The 22,555-nt window shown below is 42.8% G+C and overlaps 1 protein-coding gene across 2 annotated transcripts; it reads left to right on the forward strand.

Annotated features, from left to right (window-relative positions):
- The first annotated feature begins 1,614 nt into the window (after positions 1-1,614).
- On the forward strand, positions 1,615-19,705 carry ldlra (low density lipoprotein receptor a). Of its 2 annotated transcripts, XM_034894545.1 has the most exons (19): positions 1,615-1,837; positions 8,104-8,229; positions 8,364-8,486; positions 9,514-9,894; positions 10,423-10,545; positions 10,649-10,771; positions 10,914-11,033; positions 12,576-12,701; positions 13,715-13,886; positions 13,976-14,203; positions 14,709-14,827; positions 14,929-15,068; positions 15,488-15,629; positions 16,527-16,664; positions 16,772-16,845; positions 16,903-17,194; positions 18,191-18,271; positions 18,397-18,560; positions 19,300-19,705. In XM_034894545.1, exons 1-19 carry the CDS (start codon positions 1,744-1,746, stop codon positions 19,354-19,356), a joined length of 2,823 nt encoding a protein of 940 aa, XP_034750436.1. In that variant the 5' UTR covers positions 1,615-1,743; the 3' UTR covers positions 19,357-19,705. The 2 variants fall into 2 exon arrangements, with proteins under 2 accessions (XP_034750436.1, XP_034750435.1); XM_034894544.1 differs by having other exon boundaries at positions 16,772-17,194.
- The last annotated feature ends 2,850 nt before the right edge of the window (positions 19,706-22,555 follow it).

Genomic DNA, 22,555 nt, shown 5'->3' on the forward strand with positions numbered 1-22,555 from the left:
CTTAGACTTAAACCTTTTTGGACTCTCGGTCTTGTCTCAGACTCAAACCTGTCTTAGACTTGGTCTTGTCTTAGACTCGAAACTTTTTGGACTCGGTCTTGTCTTAGACTCAAAACTTTTTGGACTCGGTCTTGTCTTAGACTCGAAACTTTTTGGACTCGGTCTTGTCTTAGACTCGAAACTTTTTGGACTCGGTCTTGTCTTAGACTCGAACCTCTTTGGACTCGGTCTTGTCTTAGACTCGAACCTCTTTGGACTCGGTCTTGACTAAGGTGGTCTTGACTACAGCCCTGGTTCACATGATGAAACGGACTTGGTCCATCCAGAGGATCGAGGGTGGTTCCGTGTTATCTGAATAACATTTCCTGAGACAGCAAACTGGTCGATGTGTTTACATGTCTCTGTGGAAAACGTCCCACTTGCCCCTGAAGTTCTCAGTCTTCGACGTCCCCGTGTCCCCTCCATGGAAGATGTTGAGAAGAAACATCTGGGTTATTAACCCTATTCTGATTTCCAGCTGTTTCTGAACCATGTGACCTCTCTCGGCTGGTTCAAGGCTGTTGTTACGAAGGTTTTATCTCTTTCTTCACATGTTCTTTATCTCCTCCTCTTTACGTTGTAAACTTATTTTACGGACGCAGCAACGTTCGAGACTTTGAACCTGAACTAACATGTTGTTTCATGTGAGGTGACCGACCTCAATACAGGAAAGAGTGAAATGAAGATAAAAACGGATAAAAACGCATAAAAACGCATAAAAACTGATAGAAACGGATCCACTAATGACTTTATGGACTGTTGTTAGTATTTTAATAGAAAGTTTTACTCTGTATTGTTTGGGTGTGTCTCTGTTTGTGTGCGTGTCTTCCTGAGTGTGTGTCTGTGTGTGTGTTTTTCTGAGTGTGTGTCTGTGTATGTGTGTCTATCTGTGTCTGTGTGTGTGTGTGTGTGTGTGAGTGTGTATTTTTGTGGAAGTGACACCGTGAGTAGAAGAAGTGGACGGTGTAACATGATGGATTTTTTTGGGGTTGTTTGGTATTATTTAAATATTGAATGGCAGAGGACACATCTGGGGACAACTTTTGGACTTCAAACCAGTTGATTAGGGAGATCTTATTTGCTTGGGGGGGGGGGATTTGGGGGAAACTAGTCCAGATTACCTGATAGTATTACAAGAGAAAAGATGCATCAAGAACACAATGTTGGCTCACATGTTATGAATAATAATAACAATAAGGTTATAATTCGTGAAACTTCAGGTCATTCACATCCATTTGGCACGTCACATGATGCCCTCTGGCCCAGAGACCTACATGATTTAACCTTGACCTTAAACGACTTTAGGGCCCCTAAGAAACACTCATCCGGGTCTCCCAAATCCCCGCTACGACCCATTTACGCATGCATAGTTTGAGTGTGTGCGCGCGTCTCTCCTGCCTCTCCTGAAAGGGTTAACCTCATATGAGATCCATGTGCACGGGGCTCCGCCTCCCGATTGTTGGGGCTGTTCGCCTCAGGGATCACGCCACCAGTCCAGACCCCGCCCCCCCTGTCGGCCCCGCCCCCCCCCCACGCTGACCACATTGAAATGGGTCTGATGTTGTAAAGCAGATCAGTGTCCGGAGCATCCCTCCTCAGCATCTCTGATACAGCAGCACGAGCGTTTGGTGTTACAGAAACTTTCTAACTACCCCCCCCCCCCCCCCCCCCCCCCCCCCTCATCAGAGACTAACTGCAGTGTGGATGCAACTTCCAGCTAAGACGAAGCAGCAGAGAGACATGGCACGGCCGTGTCACGCGGCTCTGGTGTTTCTCCTCTTCTCCCTCGTTCAGACGAGTAAGTCCAAATTCTTCATTTCAGCTTTTGTGCAATTGCGCAATGATGTCATTAATTAGCGGCGTTTTTAACTGCGCCAAACAAAGGTAAAAGCCGTCTGCGCGTCAGCTTGATGATGTTTAATGGAAATATGTTTTGAAGTAAGATTATGAGTAGGATATTTTGTGTGTGTTTTTTTCCGTGTGGGTGTAAATTGCCCACTCCTGTCCTCTGGCAGTGCTCGGGTGCAACGTGGTGGTCGTGGTGCTGGGGGTGGGGGGGCAATTATTCACACAATGTAGGTCAAATCTCTCCCTCTCATAATGGATGAGTTCCCCTCCACTCTGCCTCACATTCTCCCATAATAACAACCATGCATTTATTTTGCTTTACATCTTTTTTTATTTTTGAATCCTTATTGCATGTAAATGTAGAAACAACTATTATGAGAACATTTAGATGCATTCTCTGTAGGTTACTCCACCTATATGATGCAATATCCAGCCTGTTGTGAGTTTAGCCCCCCCCCCCCCCCCCCCCCCCCCATCATGTATTACCTGCAACGCCCCATGTTGCTGAAGTGAGTGACAGCATCCCTTGAGTTTCAGAGTTTTTAGCTCAGATATAAAACAGATTTTTGGAGAATACTTTAAATTGTACAAACAAGAAGCAAAAATGTTTTTTCATATATATATATATGTATAATGCACCAAGTTAATTTTTCCATAAAGAAATCACCCCCCCCAAATAGTTTGTATACCAGTGTTGTTTTGAAAATGAACACTTTTTCATGTTTTTTACGCTTTAAAAAAGGTTGTTGTCCCTTTTTTTTAACGTTTCCCCCCCCACTACCACCCTACTCTACACCACTAACACACACTTGTTACACCCTTTTTACACTCATTCTACAAATTCATGGTCAACAAACGCTCATTTATATGAAATGATTTCTAATTTTTGAGTCAGAAGAGCTGAAATTATGAATTATTTGGACTAATGTTGAAGACCAGAGGATGTTGATTGGATCACAGAGTGGTTTATGTCAAAGTTTAGTCATTATATACTGTTTTAAAACTATTTAATTATTCTTTTTTAAATTTTATATAATTGAATAAAACCCAAAATGTAATGAAAGTAGTGAAGTGATCCTTCATTTTACTTACAAAGTGCGTTGTATGGAACATGGGCGATTTGGCTGATGTCTCTGTGTCCTCCGTGGCTACTAGCAACTGTGTGAGGGAGGACAGGGGGTGCGTGATAATGGAAGGCTTGTATCAGTGGATGCGCTGACAGTGTTGTTGTTGTTACTTTGAATTCCTCATGGGGGCGACAGAAATTAGGCACTATAGCTTTAAAAGGACTAACGTTATATTGCAATATTTAACTTTAAAGATTTATTGTGTTGCCTTCCCGTCAACAGCAGAAAAATCTAGTCCTACTTTTCTTGTCCCTACTCAGTGTTTTTCTAGCTTTTTCCAGATGTTTTGGTCACTTTTCATCCCTTTTTCAACGTTGTTTTACACTTTTCCAAAATTTTCTCTGCTTATTTCAACATCCCATATTTCTGATTTAAAAAAATCTTTAAAAAAGGGTCAAATTTGACCCGAGGACAACATAAGGGTTAACACATGGAAAGATTAAGTTCAGGATTTTTGTACAATAAACACCAGATCACTCAAACAAAGATTGGTTTTAATTGGAGATGTAATTGTTTTGCCCCAGTCCTCCATGGCTGTAATGACTGGAAGCCGTCCTCCTCCGATACAAACAGCAGACACATTCCTGGAGTTCCACCCGCCGACCTGTTCCCAGTATGCTGGTTCTGGGAAAAGGTGTGTGGTGAAACATGTTGGAACTGGTTGTTGTCGCCCGTGCACATTTCCTCACCTGTCACAGGCAGACAGGGCTGGGGACCGCGCATTTACACAAACTCCCGGGCGATTACATTTCCAATTTCATATCAATTAGGTTTGGGAAATGTCAATTACAAAACACATCTAGCTCTCATATAAAAGAGATTCTCTGGGACTTAATGCTGTAAATTGTACAAGCAAGAAAAACCCTTAAACCAGATAAAAGTAGGAATCGGCTGATCCTGGTTTTTCAAGGCAGACTTGTATTATTATTAGTAATCAACAAGTTTATTTATACAGCATTTTTCATACATAATGAGAGGGCGATGTTAACATTATTATGTTTTATCACCCTCTCAAGACAAATATTATGCCAAACGGGCCACAAACATGTTATTCCTGAAGCACGTTTGTACTCGGATCAATACTGCTGCCACGTCTGGGACAGGCTGTCTTTCGGGGACTGACCCTCCTGAGCCCGTTGAGTAAATAACCAACATGAACTTGGATTTGGGTAACGCGTCATCGGTTTCAGGGAACGGGAAGTGATCTGGAGAGTCGATAAGTTCCATGATTCAGGGAAAAGTAATGTTTGAAATCTCGCTCAGTTAATCAAGTTGAGTGTATTTTACTGTGTACTTTTTCTTTTGTAGTACCTACGCGGATATCCTATTGATAAGACCCGGTTTGTCAACATAAAACCTTTTTAATGGCAAGGGCAATAATCCAGAGCCTTTCACACCGAGTCATAAATACATTAGGGATCGGCCGATACTGGTTTTTCAAGGCTAATACCGATTAGTAGTAGTTAATGAAACCTGTTACCGTTTAAGTTAATTCATTCATTCATTCAAACCTTTATTTAACCAGGATAAAACAAAAGAAGAAATCACTTTTACAAGAGTGCCCTGGCAAGTGGCAGCAGCAAAGTTTCAAACAGACACAGAGACACTTACCGGTAAATACAGAGACACAGAGACACTTACCGGTAAACACAGAGACACTTACCGGTAAATACAGAGACACAGAGACACTTACCGGTAAATACAGAGACACAGAGACACTTACCGGTAAATACAGAGACACAGAGACACAGAGACACTTACCGGTAAACACAGAGACACAGAGACACTTACCGGTAAACACAGAGACACAGAGACACTTACCGGTAAACACAGAGACACTTACCGGTAAACACAGAGACACAGAGACACTTACCGGTAAACACAGAGACTCAGAGACACTTACCGGTAAACACAGAGACACAGAGACACTTACCGGTAAACACAGAGACACAGAGACACTTACCGGTGAATACAGAGACACAGAGACACTTACCGGTAAAAACAGAGACACAGAGACACTTACCGGTGAATACATAAACACTCTCATCATATTCAATAATGTCATCATAAAAAAACCAGGGTCCTACATCAATATAAAAACAGGGACATCCAGACTGCCTTTCTGCAAGGTCCTTTTAAAAAGCCTTTAAACGAATAAAATGAGACCGACTCCTTCAACTGGACTTCATTCTGAAGCTGATTCCATGCACATGGGGCTACAAAATAAAAGCCTTTTTGCCAAAGTCAGGGCTGGCTTTAGGGACTGTCAGGAAAACCAGATCTTGTGAGCGCAGGTGATATGTGTCCCTGCAGACCTCGGGAGGATGGAAGTGTTCAGATAAGGAGGAAGAAGTCCTAATACTGCCTTAGAAATAAACAGACGCCAGTGCTTCCAACGCCGAATGGAGAGGGAGAACCACCCGACCCGAGAACACAGCAAACAGTGATGAGAGAGAGATTTTAAGGTTGTGGTGAATCTCAAGGCTCCATGAAACACAGTGTCCAAAGCATGAAGACACTGGGAGGTTGAATGCATGTATGAAATATCACCATAGTCCATAATGTTTGCCTCTATAAGCCACCATAGGTTTGTCAAAAAAAAGTCTTTGGTTTGTTCATCTCACTTTAATTACCCATTAGTTTACATCAATATGGAGTCATAAAATACTACAACAGTGGTGAAAAATGTTTAACTCTCAACCTGTAAGAGATAAAAAGCAGACTCTCATCAGCCGTGGTGGCAGCAGATGTCTGACTGATGGTTAATGTTGTCAGCCAGTCATAGCAATGCATAATTCACGTTCTAAATTTGTCTTTTAGGGCACAGACCTAAGAAAATGTAAGTACTTACACATTAATACTTAATTTGAATTAAAAAGAGAATCTTTGTTTGTCGTCAGTCTGTCGATTATATTCTCAGTAAATGGATCAGTTGTTTGGTATTTGAAATGTCAGAAAAGGATGAAAATGTGGATTAGTGTTCCCAGAAAGCCCGAAATGATGTCCTCAAATGTCTCGTTTCTATAAGATATTCAGTTTATTGTCACAGAGGAGAGAAGAATCTAGAAGATATTCACATTTAACAAGCTGACATAAGAGTATATTTTCTCAAACCAATTGTCAAAGTAGGTGGAGATTAATTTAAACAGGGCTTCCGCAGGTTCAATTTAGGACTTTGGGAAACCTTTTTAACCCTTGTGTTGTCAAATTCAACCCATGTTGAAATATAAAAAAACTATTATCAGAAAAGTGTCTTTCGACCAAAGTTTTTAGAAAAAAACGTAACTTTTTTATGAAAGACAATTGAATAAAGTCACTACAAAAAAACCCACAAAAACGGCAAAAGGCACTGGAAAAAAATGACAAAAACATCCGGGGGGAAAGCAGCAAAGGTTTTGAAAGAGACAATCATAAGGTTTCCATTTTGACCCAGAAAAACAAAAAGTTGCATGGTCGACAGGACGACAACACAAGGGTTAAAACCATTATGAAGACAAGTGAAGACCTCCAGTAAATCTCGATATCAAACACAAAAACGTCACATCCGAGTCCTGAAACATCTGAAATGTTTATTCAAGCCAAGTGTTGCTCAACTTGCACAGAGCTGAAGAGTAAATCTGTTTTATGTCTGTGGTGCAATCAGAAAGAGACTCGCAATAACAACACTGCTGGAAGCTGATTGGCTGCAATATAAGTTGCATGTTAGTGTCATTTAATTCTCGCAGCTCTACACTCACTGTATGAGTCTCTTATTAATGCTAACTGCTGTTATTAATGCTAGCTGCCTAGCCGCTGGAGGGAAACCCCTCCCTTTGGACACGTTCAGAAACAGGTGGCCATGCAGGGTTTAGAGTCCCTGGGGGGGGGCAGGAATGGCCTCTGGTACCTTCTCCTGACATGCTGTGTCTCTGATGTACAGTCTAATCGCTCCTTCTGGTTCACTGGCTTCATCAGGTCCATTAAAGATGGGGGTTGGGACGGGGACTCTGTGTCTTCAGCATATGAACTCATTCCAGATGAGCTTCCATTTCGGCCAGCGTAACGTAATAACAAGTCGGAGCGGTGTAGGAAAGCCTTCGTACCAGCTGCTATCAGACTCTATAATGCGCAAAGTAACTCTGCTTTGTTTATATTTTTGTATTTTAACTTCTTCGTATGGATATGTTTGAGTAAATGTGTGGTCTTGTGTCTGTCTTGAAGCTGCTGTGATACGGTAATTTATCTATCTATAATGTAATGACTGGAAAATGAGATCTCTCTATTAATGAACCTTTATTGTCCACCAAGCACATCGCTGTGTCAATGTTCAATTTTTTACCAACCACTCAATAGATTACCATTGTTTGTTTATTGTTTGGTTCATCATTTTAAAGAAATAACTAAGAAGACATTGGAGAACCCTTTTTGCAATTATGTAAGCACGTAATGTAATCTGAAAACTGCCGCCCTGGTTAAATAAACAATGAAACTGATCTCAGCTGGTATTCTGTCTACATCGGAGTGCAATGGGGATTTCTAAGTGACCCCAAACGTTTGACCAGTAGTACATATTTTAGTGTGTAACTTTTGATATTAATGTACGTCCGTTACATTCAAGACGTTGGCAAATAAGTTGCTACAAAGCTAATTTAAGGCTATCCGCCCCACACAGCTCTCTCTGGATTTGTAATTATGGCTAAGAAGATTCAGTGAAATTAGATAATGATAATGGCCTCTTTTGAGGAGTCCATCATGTTTTTTTAATCCTCCGTGTCCTCCTTGGCTACTAGCAACTGCGTGAAAGATTCACAATTGGATCCGGAATCAGATCGTGAGTACAGTGTAGCGTTACATCCTTAGAAGCATCCCTGTTTCAAACAATAGTATATTATCATTTTCATTTTGAGCATTTTTCCATGCTAGCATTAGCAGCTAGCTCAAAGCACTGCAGTCCCTATGAGCTTCCCTCAGCGGCTAGCATGTTCTGCAGAAATCTGACTTCACTTCTGTTCATCTGCAGCCATGTTGGTGTTTACGAGGAGCCGTTCTGTATGGGCCCCTGATAGATGACAAGTAAAGCAATGACACTTTTTTGTTGTTTCTGTTACAGATGCTTTGACAACATGTGGAAGCAACCAGTTCCTGTGTGGGAACGGGAAATGCATCACGGCCAGATGGGTGTGTGACGGCGCGGATGACTGCAGCGACGGCACCGATGAGCTCCCCGGTACCTGCAGTGAGTATCGCGCATCACTCAACATGACAATATACGCGATATGGCAATGCATTCACACCTGGCCCTACCCACAATCCCTCAGTGTGATGGTTTTATAGTCTGAGTTATGGTTTTTCTGTGTATTTCACTTCCAGTGGCCAGAACTTGTAAGCCGACAGAGTTCAGCTGCACGGACCGCCTTAACCAGTGTGTCCCGAGCTCCTGGCGCTGCGATGGAAAAGCCGACTGTGAGAACGGAGCTGATGAAGACGGCTGTGGTAAGCCGAGTCCACGACACACACACATCTGTCTTATTGTTTCCTCAATCGTATGTGATTTATTTATTTCAGAATCTACATCTTCCTTCTCTCCTCTCCCTGCTATGAAGTGCTCCTGTTGGATTGTCACGGTTTAAATTGGAAATCGATTGAAATGAGCTTTCGATTTGGATTTTGTTTTTTGATTTTGAAATCCGAAGCCGGATTGGCGATTCCCCAAAGTACCGCTTTTTGTCTCCATCCCCACCACCTAAAACAACAGACAGTGTAGCCGCGTGGCAACATTTAGCCTTCCACTTGAGGGAGTTTTATAAGCAAACAAAGGAAAAGCATGTGGGCTCCGATGGGACTCCATGGTGCCTTCAGGTGCATCACAGTAAACTAATGGTGCAATCAACTGCAATACGAGAAAACTCAACTCAAAATTGTTGTTGCTAAGCACCCTTCTGCCATCTATTATGGCATTGTTGTCCCTGTAGAAAAAAATTATGGGACGCCCTTGTAGCTCCCCTGGTAAAGCGTGTGCCCCCATGTACCAAGGCCCAGTCCTTACCACTGCGGCCCAGGGTTCGGATCCAACCTAAGGCCTTCTGCTGCAGGTCTTCCCCCTCTCTCTCTCTCCCGCCCTTTCCTGTCTGCAGCTGTCCTGTCAATTAAAGACCAAAAATGCCCCAGAAATGATTAACAAATGTTTTTCTTCAAATGTTATAAATTGAATGTCAAATACAATTGTGAATATGGAGAATTGTGACAGGTCTAGTTCCAGGTCTAGTTCCAGGTCTAGTTCCAGGTCTGGTTCTAGGTCTAGTTCCAGGTATAGTTCCAGGTCTGGTTCTAGGTCTGGTTCTAGGTCTAGTTCCAGGTCTGGTTCTAGGTCTAGTTCCAGGTATAGTTCCAGGTCTGGTTCTAGGTCTAGTTCCAGGTCTAGTTCTAGGTCTAGTTCCAGGTATAGTTCCAGGTCTGGTTCTAGGTCTAGTTCCAGGTCTTTCAGTCCTCTGACCGTCCCGTTATGTGTCTTCCCCCTTAGCGCCGAAGAAGTGCACAGGCACCGAGTTCCGCTGTGGGAACGGCCAGTGTGTGTCGTCCTCCTTCGTGTGTGACGACGAGGCCGACTGCGACGACGGCAGCGATGAGGTCTCGTGCCCCGTCACCAGCTGCAGCCCCGGGTCCTTCCAGTGCAACAGCACCGCCTGCATCCCCCGCCTGTGGAGCTGCGACGGCGATATCGACTGCCCGGACGGCTCCGACGAGTGGCCCCTGAACTGCGGTACCAAGGCGCCCGACTCCGCTCCCGCCCATCAGTGCTCGTCCCTGGAGTTCCGCTGCGGCAACGGAGAGTGCATCCACGGCAGCTGGAAATGTGACGGAGGAGACGACTGCCTGGACCAATCAGACGAAGCTGAGTGTGGTGAGTCTGATTACAAAAAAATCCTTCTTATCCTCTTGATGTGTCATGTTTCCATCACCGTATTTACGTGCACCTTTTGAAGTCCCGGATTAGAAAATGATAATGGAAACGGCAAAATTCCCAAAGATGTTTTTTGAGGTGGTTTTTGCATTTTTCGAAAAGAGTTGATGCGCAAAATGGGAGATGGAAACAGCTTTGCTGAATAAGTTGTGACGTAGCAAACTTGTAAATCACAGGACTATAGTCCCGGTATCCATCGGATGGGGGAAGGATCGGGAAATGGGTTTCTCTTTGTGTCCTGTTTAATGTTATTGCTGCAAAATGGGACAAACTGACCAACACATATATAATAAAAGATCGATACTTGGCGCCTGTGTATCGATACAGTATTTCCACTGAAAATATCGTGATACTATGCTGTATCGATTATTCCCCCCCCCCCCCCCCCGCCCCCTATTAATTATATGCTGTCAGTAGTTTCATCATCTCTTGTTCTCACATTTCTACCTGTCTCTACCGTCCCTCTAGCACTTCCCACCTGCCGTCCTGACGAGTTTGAGTGCGGCGATGGCACGTGCGTCCACGGCAGCCGCCAGTGCAACCATCGGTACGACTGCAGGGACATGAGTGATGAGGCTGGCTGCGTCAACGGTACCGATCTCTTCCTCTACCCTTTCCTATCGTGGCTGCTGGCAGTTCAATAAAACAATCTCTAGTATGTGTCTGAAGTTGAATCTTCTGTTTTTTTTACCAGCCACCCAATGTGAGGGCCCGACCAGGTTTAAGTGCCGCAGCGGGGAGTGTATCAGCATGGAGAAGGTGTGTGACAAGCACCGGGACTGCAGGGATTGGTCAGATGAGCCTCTTAGGGAATGTGGTGAGCACCGCGGCGTCTCATGCATAACTGTCTCGTTAATTACTACTTGCGTGTTGATGAGGGTGTCTGCAGCTTTAAATTGCTAGTGACTGCACATCCTCAGAAGAGAAAGATGGTTAACCTTTTCCTACTCCCACTGCAGGCTCTAATGAGTGCCTGTACAAAAACGGAGGCTGCACGCATATTTGCAATGACCTGAAGCTTGGCTTCGAGTGCCTGTGTCGTCCTGGATTTCACCTGGTTGACACAAAGCGCTGTGAAGGTAACACCCTGCCACACAGTTACACTTAAAAATGCTCTTTTATCTTCTCTTAGTCTCGTGTTGCCAGCTCACTCTCCACAGTGATGGGGACTAAGGTCTGGCTACACCACAAATGCATTCTGGGATAGGAGAAAAATGCCGTTTCTTAAAACCAGGGCTTCTCAAAGCCTGGACCAAGGTCCGCAATTGGACCGAACGACAAGTCAACCCGGGTCCGTACTTTGCGTTACAAATGCAAAACCTTTCATGAATTGTAAGGTTTTCTATTTTTAGATATATTTTGTGACGTTGAACATACAGTAGTAGCATAACGGACTGTAGTTGCAACTTCTGGACTTATTTTTACATCTGGAAAAAAAAGTGTTATTAGAGAGAAAGTATGCTACAAAGGTAGTGGTATTGGTACCAAAGTTTACCACTGAGTACTCAACTTGACGGTATAGTGTTTTTTTTTTTTATTGCCAATCATTTTGGACCCCTGAGTTAGAATTTTTTTTACATGCAGACCTTTCAGTGATGCGTTTGAGGACCCCTGCTTTAAACCAATCACGGGCTCTGCTAAGCTCGGGTTGCAGCGGCGCCGGCTCTGCTAAACAGTCTCCCGGCAAGAGATGCGCCACATAAAAGATAAATGAAGTTTAACTGTTGACACACTGCAGCACCGTGAGTTATTTGAATCAGCTGATACATGGTTACACCTCATTACCGTGTGGATTTCCTCCACAGTAATCCCACCAACCGGTCCCAAAACGCCCCAGATAGAGAGGAAATGCCGTAAACATATTCTTTTGTAAATCTTTACAATCACTTACTGAAAGAACCGAGCAGGACCTGTTGTTGAAGATCCAAATCTTCTGCAAAACCATTGTTGCTCCCTAGCTCAATGGCTGGTTCCCATAGCGAAGGACACGGCGACACACAGAGGGCGGAAGCTAAAGCCAGACTCAAAGGCTGGATATCAGGCTTTATCCTGGAAATGTACTTCTGTTGATCCAGAATGTTCTCTCTCAGATTAACAGATAATGTTGCAGTCTGTTTACTCTGACGCAACCGTTTCCATGTCCCTGTTGGTGCCGCCAGATCCAGAGGGATCACGTACACTACCGGTCAAAAGTTTGGGGTCACTTACAAATGTCCATTCCACTCCATTATAGACAGGATACCAGCTGATCTGGGTGGGGGGGCTGATCTTTAATGCAATATCTACATTTCCCATTATCAGCAACCATTCATCCAATGTTCCAAAGGCACATTTTGTTTACTAATCTGATATTATTTTAAAAAAATAACTAAGAAAACAGTAAACAACCCTTTTGCAATGATGTAAGCACATAATGTAATCTGGAAACTGCCATGGTTAAAAAAAACAAGGCAACCGATCTGGGATGGGATTCTGTCTATAATGGAGTCCAATGGACATTTGGGAGTGACCCCAAACTTTTGACCGCTAGTGTAAATCTGGCACACGCAGTGACTCAGCACGCTGTGTCTTTGCACTGTCATGTGCGTTTCATTTCATTTTTATTCCTTTCTTTGACACAGATATCGATGAGTGTGCCAACCCGGACACCTGCAGCCAGATCTGCATCAACCTGATTGGCAGCTACAAGTGCCAGTGTGAGGAGGGCTACCAGGTCGACCCGGCAACCAAAGCCTGCAAGGCCATTGGTAAATATCATCAGAAAATAATAAATTGAGCTCCCTCGTGTGTTCCTAGTGTGGATTAGTCTGTGCAAGGCTGCTTCTGAAATGTGAAGTCTCTAAACTTTTGCTTATTTCAAGCTAGAATCAGAGAATTTAAACTTTTTTATTCATAAAAAAATGACTAATTGACAAAACAGTTGGTATTTATTTATTTATTTATTTTGAGCGTGTCAAATTCCACATAAAAAACACAACAGCAGTTTGAAGAAGACCTATCCAACAAAATAGAAAAAAAGCTTGAAAAAAAAGGAGAAAGAGATAACATAATTCATAATTTCCTTAATTTACATGCGCGTAAAAAAAGCAAGACGTGTACATGTAAGTAATCCAACCATAATTAAATCATTATTTACTAAAACGTTGGCAATTAATTTAATAGTTGACATTAATCTTTGCAGCTGTAGCTTTTTGAATGGGGGTTGTGTATGTTTGTAAGTTTGTTTTACCCAAACCCGGTTTGTGTTGTCCTCCCAGGTCATAATTAACACTTTTACAGACAATGTGTGGACATTTTTGTCACTTTTTTCCCTTTGTTTTGCTTGCTTTTTTATTTTTATTTTTACGTGTTTACACTTTTTTTCCATTAGCAACAGAATATTCAACACTAGAACCAACTTTTTAGCACTAGTTTTACACCCAATAAACCTCATTTATATGAAATTATCTAATTTCTGTGTTAGAAAAAAGCCAACATTTTGATTGATTTGACTAAAAGTTAAGATCAGAGTAATGAAGGCAATGGATTATCACAGATATGTCAAAGTTTAGTCAGGATAGTGCTATGAAATTGAATAAAACACAATGAACGTCAAGATCTGATCCTTTATTTCACTTGTGAAGAGTGTTGAAAGGAACCATTAGTGTAATTTTGGGACAAATTGTTTGATGTGTGAAGAAAAACAAATCAAATTTCAGTTTGCCTTTAAATATTCCCACAAAATTACTAAAAAAATCACTTGTCCGCTCTGATATTTTAGGTACAATCGCCTACCTTTTCTTCACCAACCGTCACGAAGTCCGAAAGATGACTTTGGACAAAAGCGAGTACACCAGAGTGATCCCCCGCCTGAAGAACGTCGTGGCTCTCGACATGAACATGGCAGCCAAAGAGATCTACTGGTCGGACATCTCCCAGAAGAAGATCTACAGGTGGGCAGGAACTGAAATCAGAAGAAAAGCAGTGTTTTTTGTTCTTTCCCATTCCTTCCTGACGCCCGGCTCCTCACTTTTCAATCCAGGGCTCAGATGGACTCGGCCCAGGACCCCGCTCACCACAGCGTGGTGATCTCCAGCGGCATCGATGCCCCTGAAGGCATCGCGTACGACTGGATCCACGGTAACCTGTACTGGACGGACAGCATCCGCAGCAGCGTCAGCGTGGCAACAGCTGACGGCAGCCGCCGCAAGACTCTCTTCCAACAAGGCTTGTCCAAACCTCGCGGGATTGTGGTCGACCCCCACAGCAAGTACGTCTAACAATGACAAGAAAAGCCCAGTGACTACGTTCATATGCACATAATATCTGGTTTTGGCCTTTATTGCGAAAAAGACAATATTCCAACTAAACTCAAAAGGTGTTTTAAGCCCTTAACGTCTCCTTCCAGGCAACACTGGCCAGGCACCTAACCTTAACCCTAAGCATAGCCATTGCCTAATCCTAGTGCCTTCCAGGCAGTGCTTTACAATACTGATTGAGATGTAGATTCTGAATCTGCTGTCTACATGTCCACACAATGTTTCTAAAACCTGAATAAAACCGGCACATCACACAGGTCTTAATCTGAAAATGCTAAATTCCAAAAAAGGCCTTATTCGGAATATCCACATGGAAAGTGCTGTTTACATATCAAATTCAGATTATTAGTGTGCATGCAAAAGTCCTTTTTTGACTCCTGTCTTCATTTGTGTCCTTTCTAACTGATGTATTTTAGTTTTCTGTGTTTTATTGACAACATATCTATGTCCTTCTAGCTTCATTTACTGGACCGACTGGGGGAATCCCGCTAAGATTGAGAAGGCGGGTCTTAACGGAGGAGACCGCACCGCTCTGGTCACTGACAACATTGTGTGGCCGAATGGAATTACACTCGGTAAACTCTAGCATGCCGCGTCTCTCTGGTTTCGTCTTGTTTGTTTTTATCTATTACTCATGTGAAAGTCAGTGTTCTGACCCTGTCTCCTTCCCCCCCAGACCTGGTGAACCAGCGGCTCTACTGGGTGGACTCTAAGCTGCACACCCTCTCCAGCATCGACGTGCAGGGCGGTGGGCGACGCACCATCATCGTTGACGAGCACAGGCTGGCTCACCCACTGGGCCTCGCTGTGTTTGAGGTACTTGTTGTGAAACCACCTGATGAACTGTTACGAATATATGTCAATACAACAGCACAGTTCAGTCACTTTGTTATCCCAGAGGGGAAACTTTAGTTTAGGCAGTCAGGAGCACAAGATAAAAGAAGTACACGTGAATGCAAAGAAAAACACAATAAGACAAAAATCGTTCTTGTACATACAATGTACAGAACACAATATTACACAATACTACAGCAGCAATGTGCAGACGAAGGCGAGTTAATCCACATGTAACAAGGGACTTTTCAATCTAGGTACTCTGAATCTACGACCTAAGGGGAGGGTTTAAACTCAAGAAAAAGTGTCTCCTCACTTCACGCATAAATAGTACTTCTCATTGGCATTACTCTGTCCCAAGTCTCTTACATGCTCACGTCTGGGTTAATTTGTTCTTCTAGGAAAAAGTGTTCTGGACAGACGTCAGTAACAACGCCATCCTCAGTGCAAACCGGCTGACTGGTGAAGACATCACGCCAGTGGCAGAGCACCTGACATCCCCAGAAGACATCATTCTCTTCCATAACCTCAAGCAAACTGCCGGTAAGAGACACAACAAAGACACCTGCTGTTCAAAAACGGGCTCACACACGTGTGTGCACTGCAGTGTTGTAGCTAGGGGGGGGCGGTAGCTCAGTCTGTAGGGAGTTGGGTTGATAACTGGGGGGTTGTTAGAAATAAAGTTGCACATAGTGTGGACTGGTAGCTGGAGAGATGCCAGTTTAAATTTAGGGGTGAATAAAGTTGCAAGATGACACCTCATTTGCATATTGGCAACATCATTTTGTAACATTTGCATACAGTTTAGAGGCTGTGGTGGCTGACTGCCTGTTACACAATGCAAGAGGAGAGGGTGAGAGATCCTGTGCTGTTGGCAGAAGAGCCGTGGACATTGATTACTTCATGGAAATTGGTTACAATTTAATAGCATTGAGGTAGCTAAATTTGTAGCTTGCCATCTTTTTAGAAATAAAGTTGCTCAGAGGTTCTGAGAAGTCTCTTAATTCAGCAAGAAGGTAGCCAAGTTAGGCAACACTGTATGCTAATTGTTGCGGAGAGTTTTTTAAAAGGTGAATACCGCTCTCATGTCTGCAGATTAATAAGTGGCTAACCAAAGGAGGTGCTTAGCGTGTTAACTAGTTACTCTATGTTTCCAGCTAGTTAGTGAGTTTTAGAGGAGCTGGTCGGTGGATTTGGTTACCGCTGGACCGAGCCAGGCTAGTTGGTGACCCCTTTTCCAGTTTTTGTGCTAAGCTGCTAAGCTTGAGCTAAACTTATTAGTTTATATATAGTGCACAGACATGTAAGTAGTGTCAATCTTCTCATCTATCTTAAGCGTATTTCCCAGAAACGATTGCTTTATGACATTGTTGACAATGGCTTCAAAATACATGAAGCAGTTAAACTACAGTAAAACGTCCTCCTGTTTTTCCATTGCAGGGAGGGATTGGTGCCAGGTATCCGGCTGTACCTTCTTGTGCCTGGCAGCTCCTCAAGTGGGTAGACATCCCCCCAAATACACCTGCGTCTGTCCCGATAACATGATGTTAGCCAGGGACATGAGGACGTGTGTACCTGGTATGTAAATGATCCAAATTTTTGTCTTCTAAATGAATATAATATTTAATAGTTCACACGCTCGTATTTCTGACTTTCACTTCTCCTCTTTTTGTGTTCTTCACCAGCTGTTCCAACACCTGCAGCTCCCGTGCAGCCTCGTGTTCCTGCAACCGACCCCCCACGTCGGCCCCCAGTGCCAGCTAGCACCACGCCCCGGGTCACCACGCCCCAGGTCCGCACCACACCTAAGCCCCAGGTCCGCACCACGCCTAAGCCCCTGGTCCGCACCACGCCTAAGCCCCTGGTCCGCACCACACCTAAGCCCCTGGTCCGCACCACACCTAAGCCCCTGGTCCGCACCACACCTAAGCCCCTGGTCCGCACCACCGCAGTGCCCGTCATTATCACCAGCCCTGCAGTCAAGCTGGTGCCAAGCACTATCAAGCCTCCTGTAAGGACCACCACACCTGAGCCAAGGCCCGCGTCACCCCAGCCGGTGAACCCTAAAATTCTCCAGACCACGACAGGGACTCCAGTCACCTCTCCAGGCAAGTACCATGATGTTTTGTCAAGTAGTTAAATTGTGTAGATGGTTTAAATTCCTTTTGACCATTTTAAGTTTTATGTTTCAAGTTTGTACGAGTGCATTGTGCTCAGCTCTGACATAAAACAACATTTACATTCACATAATATTCTGTTTTCTGCCATTATTATGAAAAAGACAATATTCAGACTAAGCTGTTTACAAGGCTAATGAAAGTAAATATTCCACTAATATTCCTGCTTATCATGCAGCCATGTAAACGAGGAATTTTCCAAAGTTTTCCACCAGTAATAGATTGTAATTTCACAGTGTGAATGCAGCCTCCGTCTTTCATTCCACCTTCTTGAAATGGTTGGCGTTATGATGAATATCAAGATGTAATATGCCGTTTTCATGACCCGTATCAAATTAAAGACCTCAGATTGTGCTCAGTTTCAGGTTCATAATTGTGTTAAGAGGTTGTAACAGACTATGATTACATGGTTTAATTTGCAAAAAACACTTTATTTTAGTCATACTGCACATAGCTGCAGCTCCTCTTTTCACCCTGTGTGTTGAGCTCTCTGTTTTAGCTCTAGAGTGAGACATCTCACTTCTGTTCAATATTTGTTGGGTATCGAACATACGCAGAAGCTAGGTAAGGACTACTAGCCAGTCAGAAGCAGAGTATGAGGCCCTGACAGTAGCTAGATAAGGACTACTAGCCAGTCAGAAGCAGAGTATGAGGGCCCTGACAGTACCTAGGTAAGGACTACTAGCCAGTCAGAAGCAGAGTATGAGGCCCTGACAGTACCTAGGTAAGGACTACTATCCAGTCAGAAGCAGAGTATGAGGCCCTGACAGTAGCTAGGTAAGGACTACTAGCCAGTCAGAAGCAGAGAATGAGTATACATGTAAAGGTACTTAATGTAGACAGTGCAGGTCAGCACCATGTGTAATTAAAACATTCTTATATTAAAATATATTAAACATCCTTTTCTTGTGCTAATCCTTCCTTCAGATTTTCATCCTGAAGTAGCTGCAGCTGCCCCCAACCCTGCCTCCGACGCCCCGATAGCTCTGTACATCGCATTACCTCTGGGTGAGTTTCTGCAAAGCCAGCTTCGTCTTCAGAAAATATATATCTATGTTTTTAAATGAAAACATTGTCAACCATCATGCTTAACTCTTTCTCTGGACCTCTGTCCCCGTGTCTGCCTCCCGTAGCGATCGTTTGTCTGGTGGCTGCTGGTGCCGTGCTGCTGTGGAGGAACTACAGGCTGAAGATCACCAACACCATTCACTTCGACAACCCCGTCTATCAGAAGACAACTGAGGACCAAGTGCACATCTGGAGGAGCAACAGCCTCGACGGGTACTCTTACCCAAAAGTGAGTCTAGTTTCATCCACAGTCTACACTTCAGACTGTTTGAATTTATTGTTTGTTGTAATCAGCATGCACGGTACGCTGTTGGTGGTGTCTCTTCTCTGACACCACCAACAGAGAGTCCAGATCCACCCCCAAAACAGAACAACTCAACAAACTGATCCGTAAGGACAGTGACGTTGTGGGGGTGGAGAAGAGGACGCTGTCCAAACTACATGCCATCTTGGACAATGTCTCGCACCCACTCCGTGACTTGCTGCTAAATCACAGGAGCACTTTCAGTGACAGGAAGTCATTCCTGCCTGTGTCCGTCAAACTTTATAACTCCTCCCTCTATGTGTCACACACACACACACACACACACACACAGACACACACCCACACACACACTTAGAGAGGTTGAAACTGGACAATATTATCTGTTTTGTGCAATATCACTGGCCTGAAATGTGTGCAATACTCATCTGTTACTATTATTATAATTATTATTATTACTTTTCACCATTGCAACTCCTTAATTATGTTAATAATGAACATACTGTCTCATAATATTCCTTTTAACTATGTAAATACCCTACACATCCACACTCCTTATATTTCTTTATTTATGTTTCTAGTCTGATATTCATGCTATTTGTGCAACTGCAACACAGAGTTTTCCCTTCGGGGATCAATAAAGTATTTCTGATACTGATTCTGATTAAAGTAATCCGACATCTTTTTCATTTTCTGTCCTTTTCAGAGACAGATTGTGAGCTTGGATGAAGAGGCAGACAATCCCGCCTTCACAGACAACTGAAGTACATCAAGAAGAGTGGAAAGTAGAGCCTCGATGATAAGCTACCTTGGACGTCCTTTTGTATTTTTTACCTCACACGCCACAAAGATATGGAATTCAAAGCCAGTGTCAGAACCACTATGTCCTCAGAGACGATCAAACGCTCTACAGTGGGGAAAAAAACAGAGTCCGACATATTTGTAGTTCTTTTTCTCATCAAGTTTACATGTTTACAATCCATTCCTCATCTAATAATATCAAGTCAGCAGATAAAGGATTCCTCAGTTTAACTTTTTTAATCGTATTCCTAACTCTGTGATGAAACTGGAGAACAGGTCACTGTTAAAGGGGCTGTACTCGAAATACAGAAGAAAAAAAACGTCCGTTCCCTAGTACGCGGAATACCGAGGTTTTAGTCCCGCCCATTTGTGTGAACATGCACACGCGGAACTAAACCTGGAAACAAAGACCAGATAAACTCGGGTAACTTCATTTTCTACTCAGGGCACCATTGCTCCACTATATCGGTACAGAGCAAATATTGGGTTGCTGCTATAATAATGTTATGAATGTTGAGTACAGCCCCTTTTAAGCCACTTAGTGTCTTTGTTTTCATGTAATAAGAAAAAGTTGAGAGTCCAACATGTGTAATTCACACATAAGTGTAAATATCACTTACAACTGTTAGTTATTTTTGTTCATGGAACATTATCAAAACCTCATTTGCCATTTTGGCCACTCTGATGTCTGTATGGTAAATACAAGGCAACCATCATACACTGTTTAAAATATCCGTGACGTCACACATGGGTTTCCAAAGACTAAACGTGTGCTCAGGCTGCTAATCCTGAATCTAAACCTGACTTTTATCCCATAACTATTCTATATGGACGATATTTCAGTTATGGGATTGTTCAGCTGCCGCCAGATGTCCGTCCCCTTCCTCTTTCTTTGTGTTAGCGTTCTAAACTCGATTTGGGGAACAATCCTCCGAGCTAGACCCGAGAGAGAAATTGTGTAAAATCGTGTACTCGCCATCCATTTTACTTCCCAGAGCTCGCCTCTTCATGTGCACACGTTCCACCAAAACAAGTTCCTTCCCTGAGTCTTTTTAGCCGTGTCACCGTTGCTCCGTCCGGGACATAGCACATTTAGCCCAAGAAGATTGTGATTGGTTTGAAGAAATGCCAATAAACCAGAGCACGTTTTTCTCCCATCCCAGAATGCTGTGTGGACTAGCCAGACCAGGGTCTGGCAATCAAGACTACCCCTTAACAAACACTTACACTACAGCAGGTTTAAAGCATGGGGGAAGGTAATACCATTCAGTTCAATTTTATTTAAATAGCGCCAAATCAAAACAACAGTTATCTCATTGCGCTTTTTATAAAAGAACAGGTCTAGACCGTACTCTGTGATAAGCATGTGCCAGTTAATCTCTGTGTGTGTGTGTGTGTGTGTGTGTGTGTGTGTGTGTGTGTGTGTGTGTGTGTGTGTGTGTGTGTGTGTGTGTGTGTGTGTGTGTGTGTGTGTGTGTGTGTGTGTGTGTGTGTGTGTGTGTGTGTGTGTGTGTGTGTGTGTGTGTGTGTGTGTGTGTGTGTGTGTGTGTGTGTGTGTGTGTGTGCCGATTATTTTCTCGATTAATCCAGTAGTTATGTAGTCCGTGAAATGTCAGAAAACTGTGAAAAATGTTGATCAGTGTTTCCCAAAGCCCAAGACAACGTCCTCAAATGTCTCATTTTGTCCACAACTCAAAGATATTCACTTTACTGTCACAGGGGAGAACAGAAACTAGACAATAATCATGTTTAACAAGCTGGGATTGTTCCTCTTTTACGCAAAATAATGACTCAAAAGCGATTAATCCAGCATGAAAATAGTTGGTTAATAACTTAATAGTTGCTAATTGGTCGATCTTTGCAGCTCTATCATCATATGGTCACAACACAGAGTTTTCAGCAGCTGTTTTTGGTTTTTAGAGTTTCCCCGAACACTTTTTCCAGCTATTCCTTTCCCTTGATTTGGGATTTCCCCTCTCTACGCCCCACTCGGGAGGACCAGTGCATTCCTCAGGCCTCGATGCACCCACGTGTGACCAATGGGGCCACGTTGAATTATCTGTACCATGGCACGTGTTTATATTTACATCCTCTCTCAGGACCAGAACTTGCCCCTAAAGACCGTCATGTGACCTATAGTGGTCTTACTGTATGAGCTCCTTTATCTATATCACTGACTGATGTGTGCCTTTTTAATGACTTTATGTTCACAAGTTAACGTTGGTGCTATTGAACTCAGTGGATATTTATAAAATCGATGTCTCTTACTGTTTACAGTGCTACGTGCAGGCGAGGTTATACCTAAGAAAGACATTTTTGGGATATTGACCGTTGTGAGAAAACATGCTGTACATAATGCCATTTGACATTCACCGACCAACAGTGCCGTTCAAGCGTGTAAATATAATGTTCATAAATGTAAATATTTGTTCTTCATTGTTTCTTTTGGGTAATCATGTCTGTGTTTTAGACTTTTGTGAACTTTAAACACATGCTGTACATAAATAAATGCTTCTATTTATTAAAGAATGTATACCACTGTCTGGGGTCAGTTTTGGATTAATGCGTGTGTTGTTTTCCTGTCAAAATTGAAAATCAACCCTTTTATTGACGTTTTTTATCAATGTTTTTATCTTTTTCTTACAACTTTGTCCTTTTTTTTCAATGTTTGTCACTTTTTTTTTGTTTTCAACACTACGTAACACTAACTTATTAACTTTATTATTATTATGTTATTTTTGGAATTTATGAATTTATGTTCAATAAACCTCATTCATAGGAAATTATACCTAATGTTTGAGTTAGAAAAGCAGAAATTAGGAATTATTGAGACTAAAATTAAAGGAATGGACGTTGGAATATGTCAACTTTTACTCAATACTATTTCAAAAACACTTCAATTTGATTTCCAAATACTGTAAAATTTGAATAAGACGCTTCAAAATTAATGAAAGTAGAGACTTGTACTTGCCAAAGAGCGTTGTGTGGAATCAATCATGTTATTTTGGGGAATTAAAAAGAACATTGATGTAGGACAACGGGTCAGTTTGACCCGAGGACAACATGAGGGTTAACCCTTACTTTAATGCAACTTGGTAACAGTCACATTCGTTCATTTAGATACCAAACTAAACTAAATGCTCTTGTGTAAAGCGTTCCCT

This window comes from Etheostoma cragini, chromosome 15, assembly GCF_013103735.1.
Source record: "Etheostoma cragini isolate CJK2018 chromosome 15, CSU_Ecrag_1.0, whole genome shotgun sequence".
NCBI lineage: Eukaryota > Metazoa > Chordata > Actinopteri > Perciformes > Percidae > Etheostoma > Etheostoma cragini.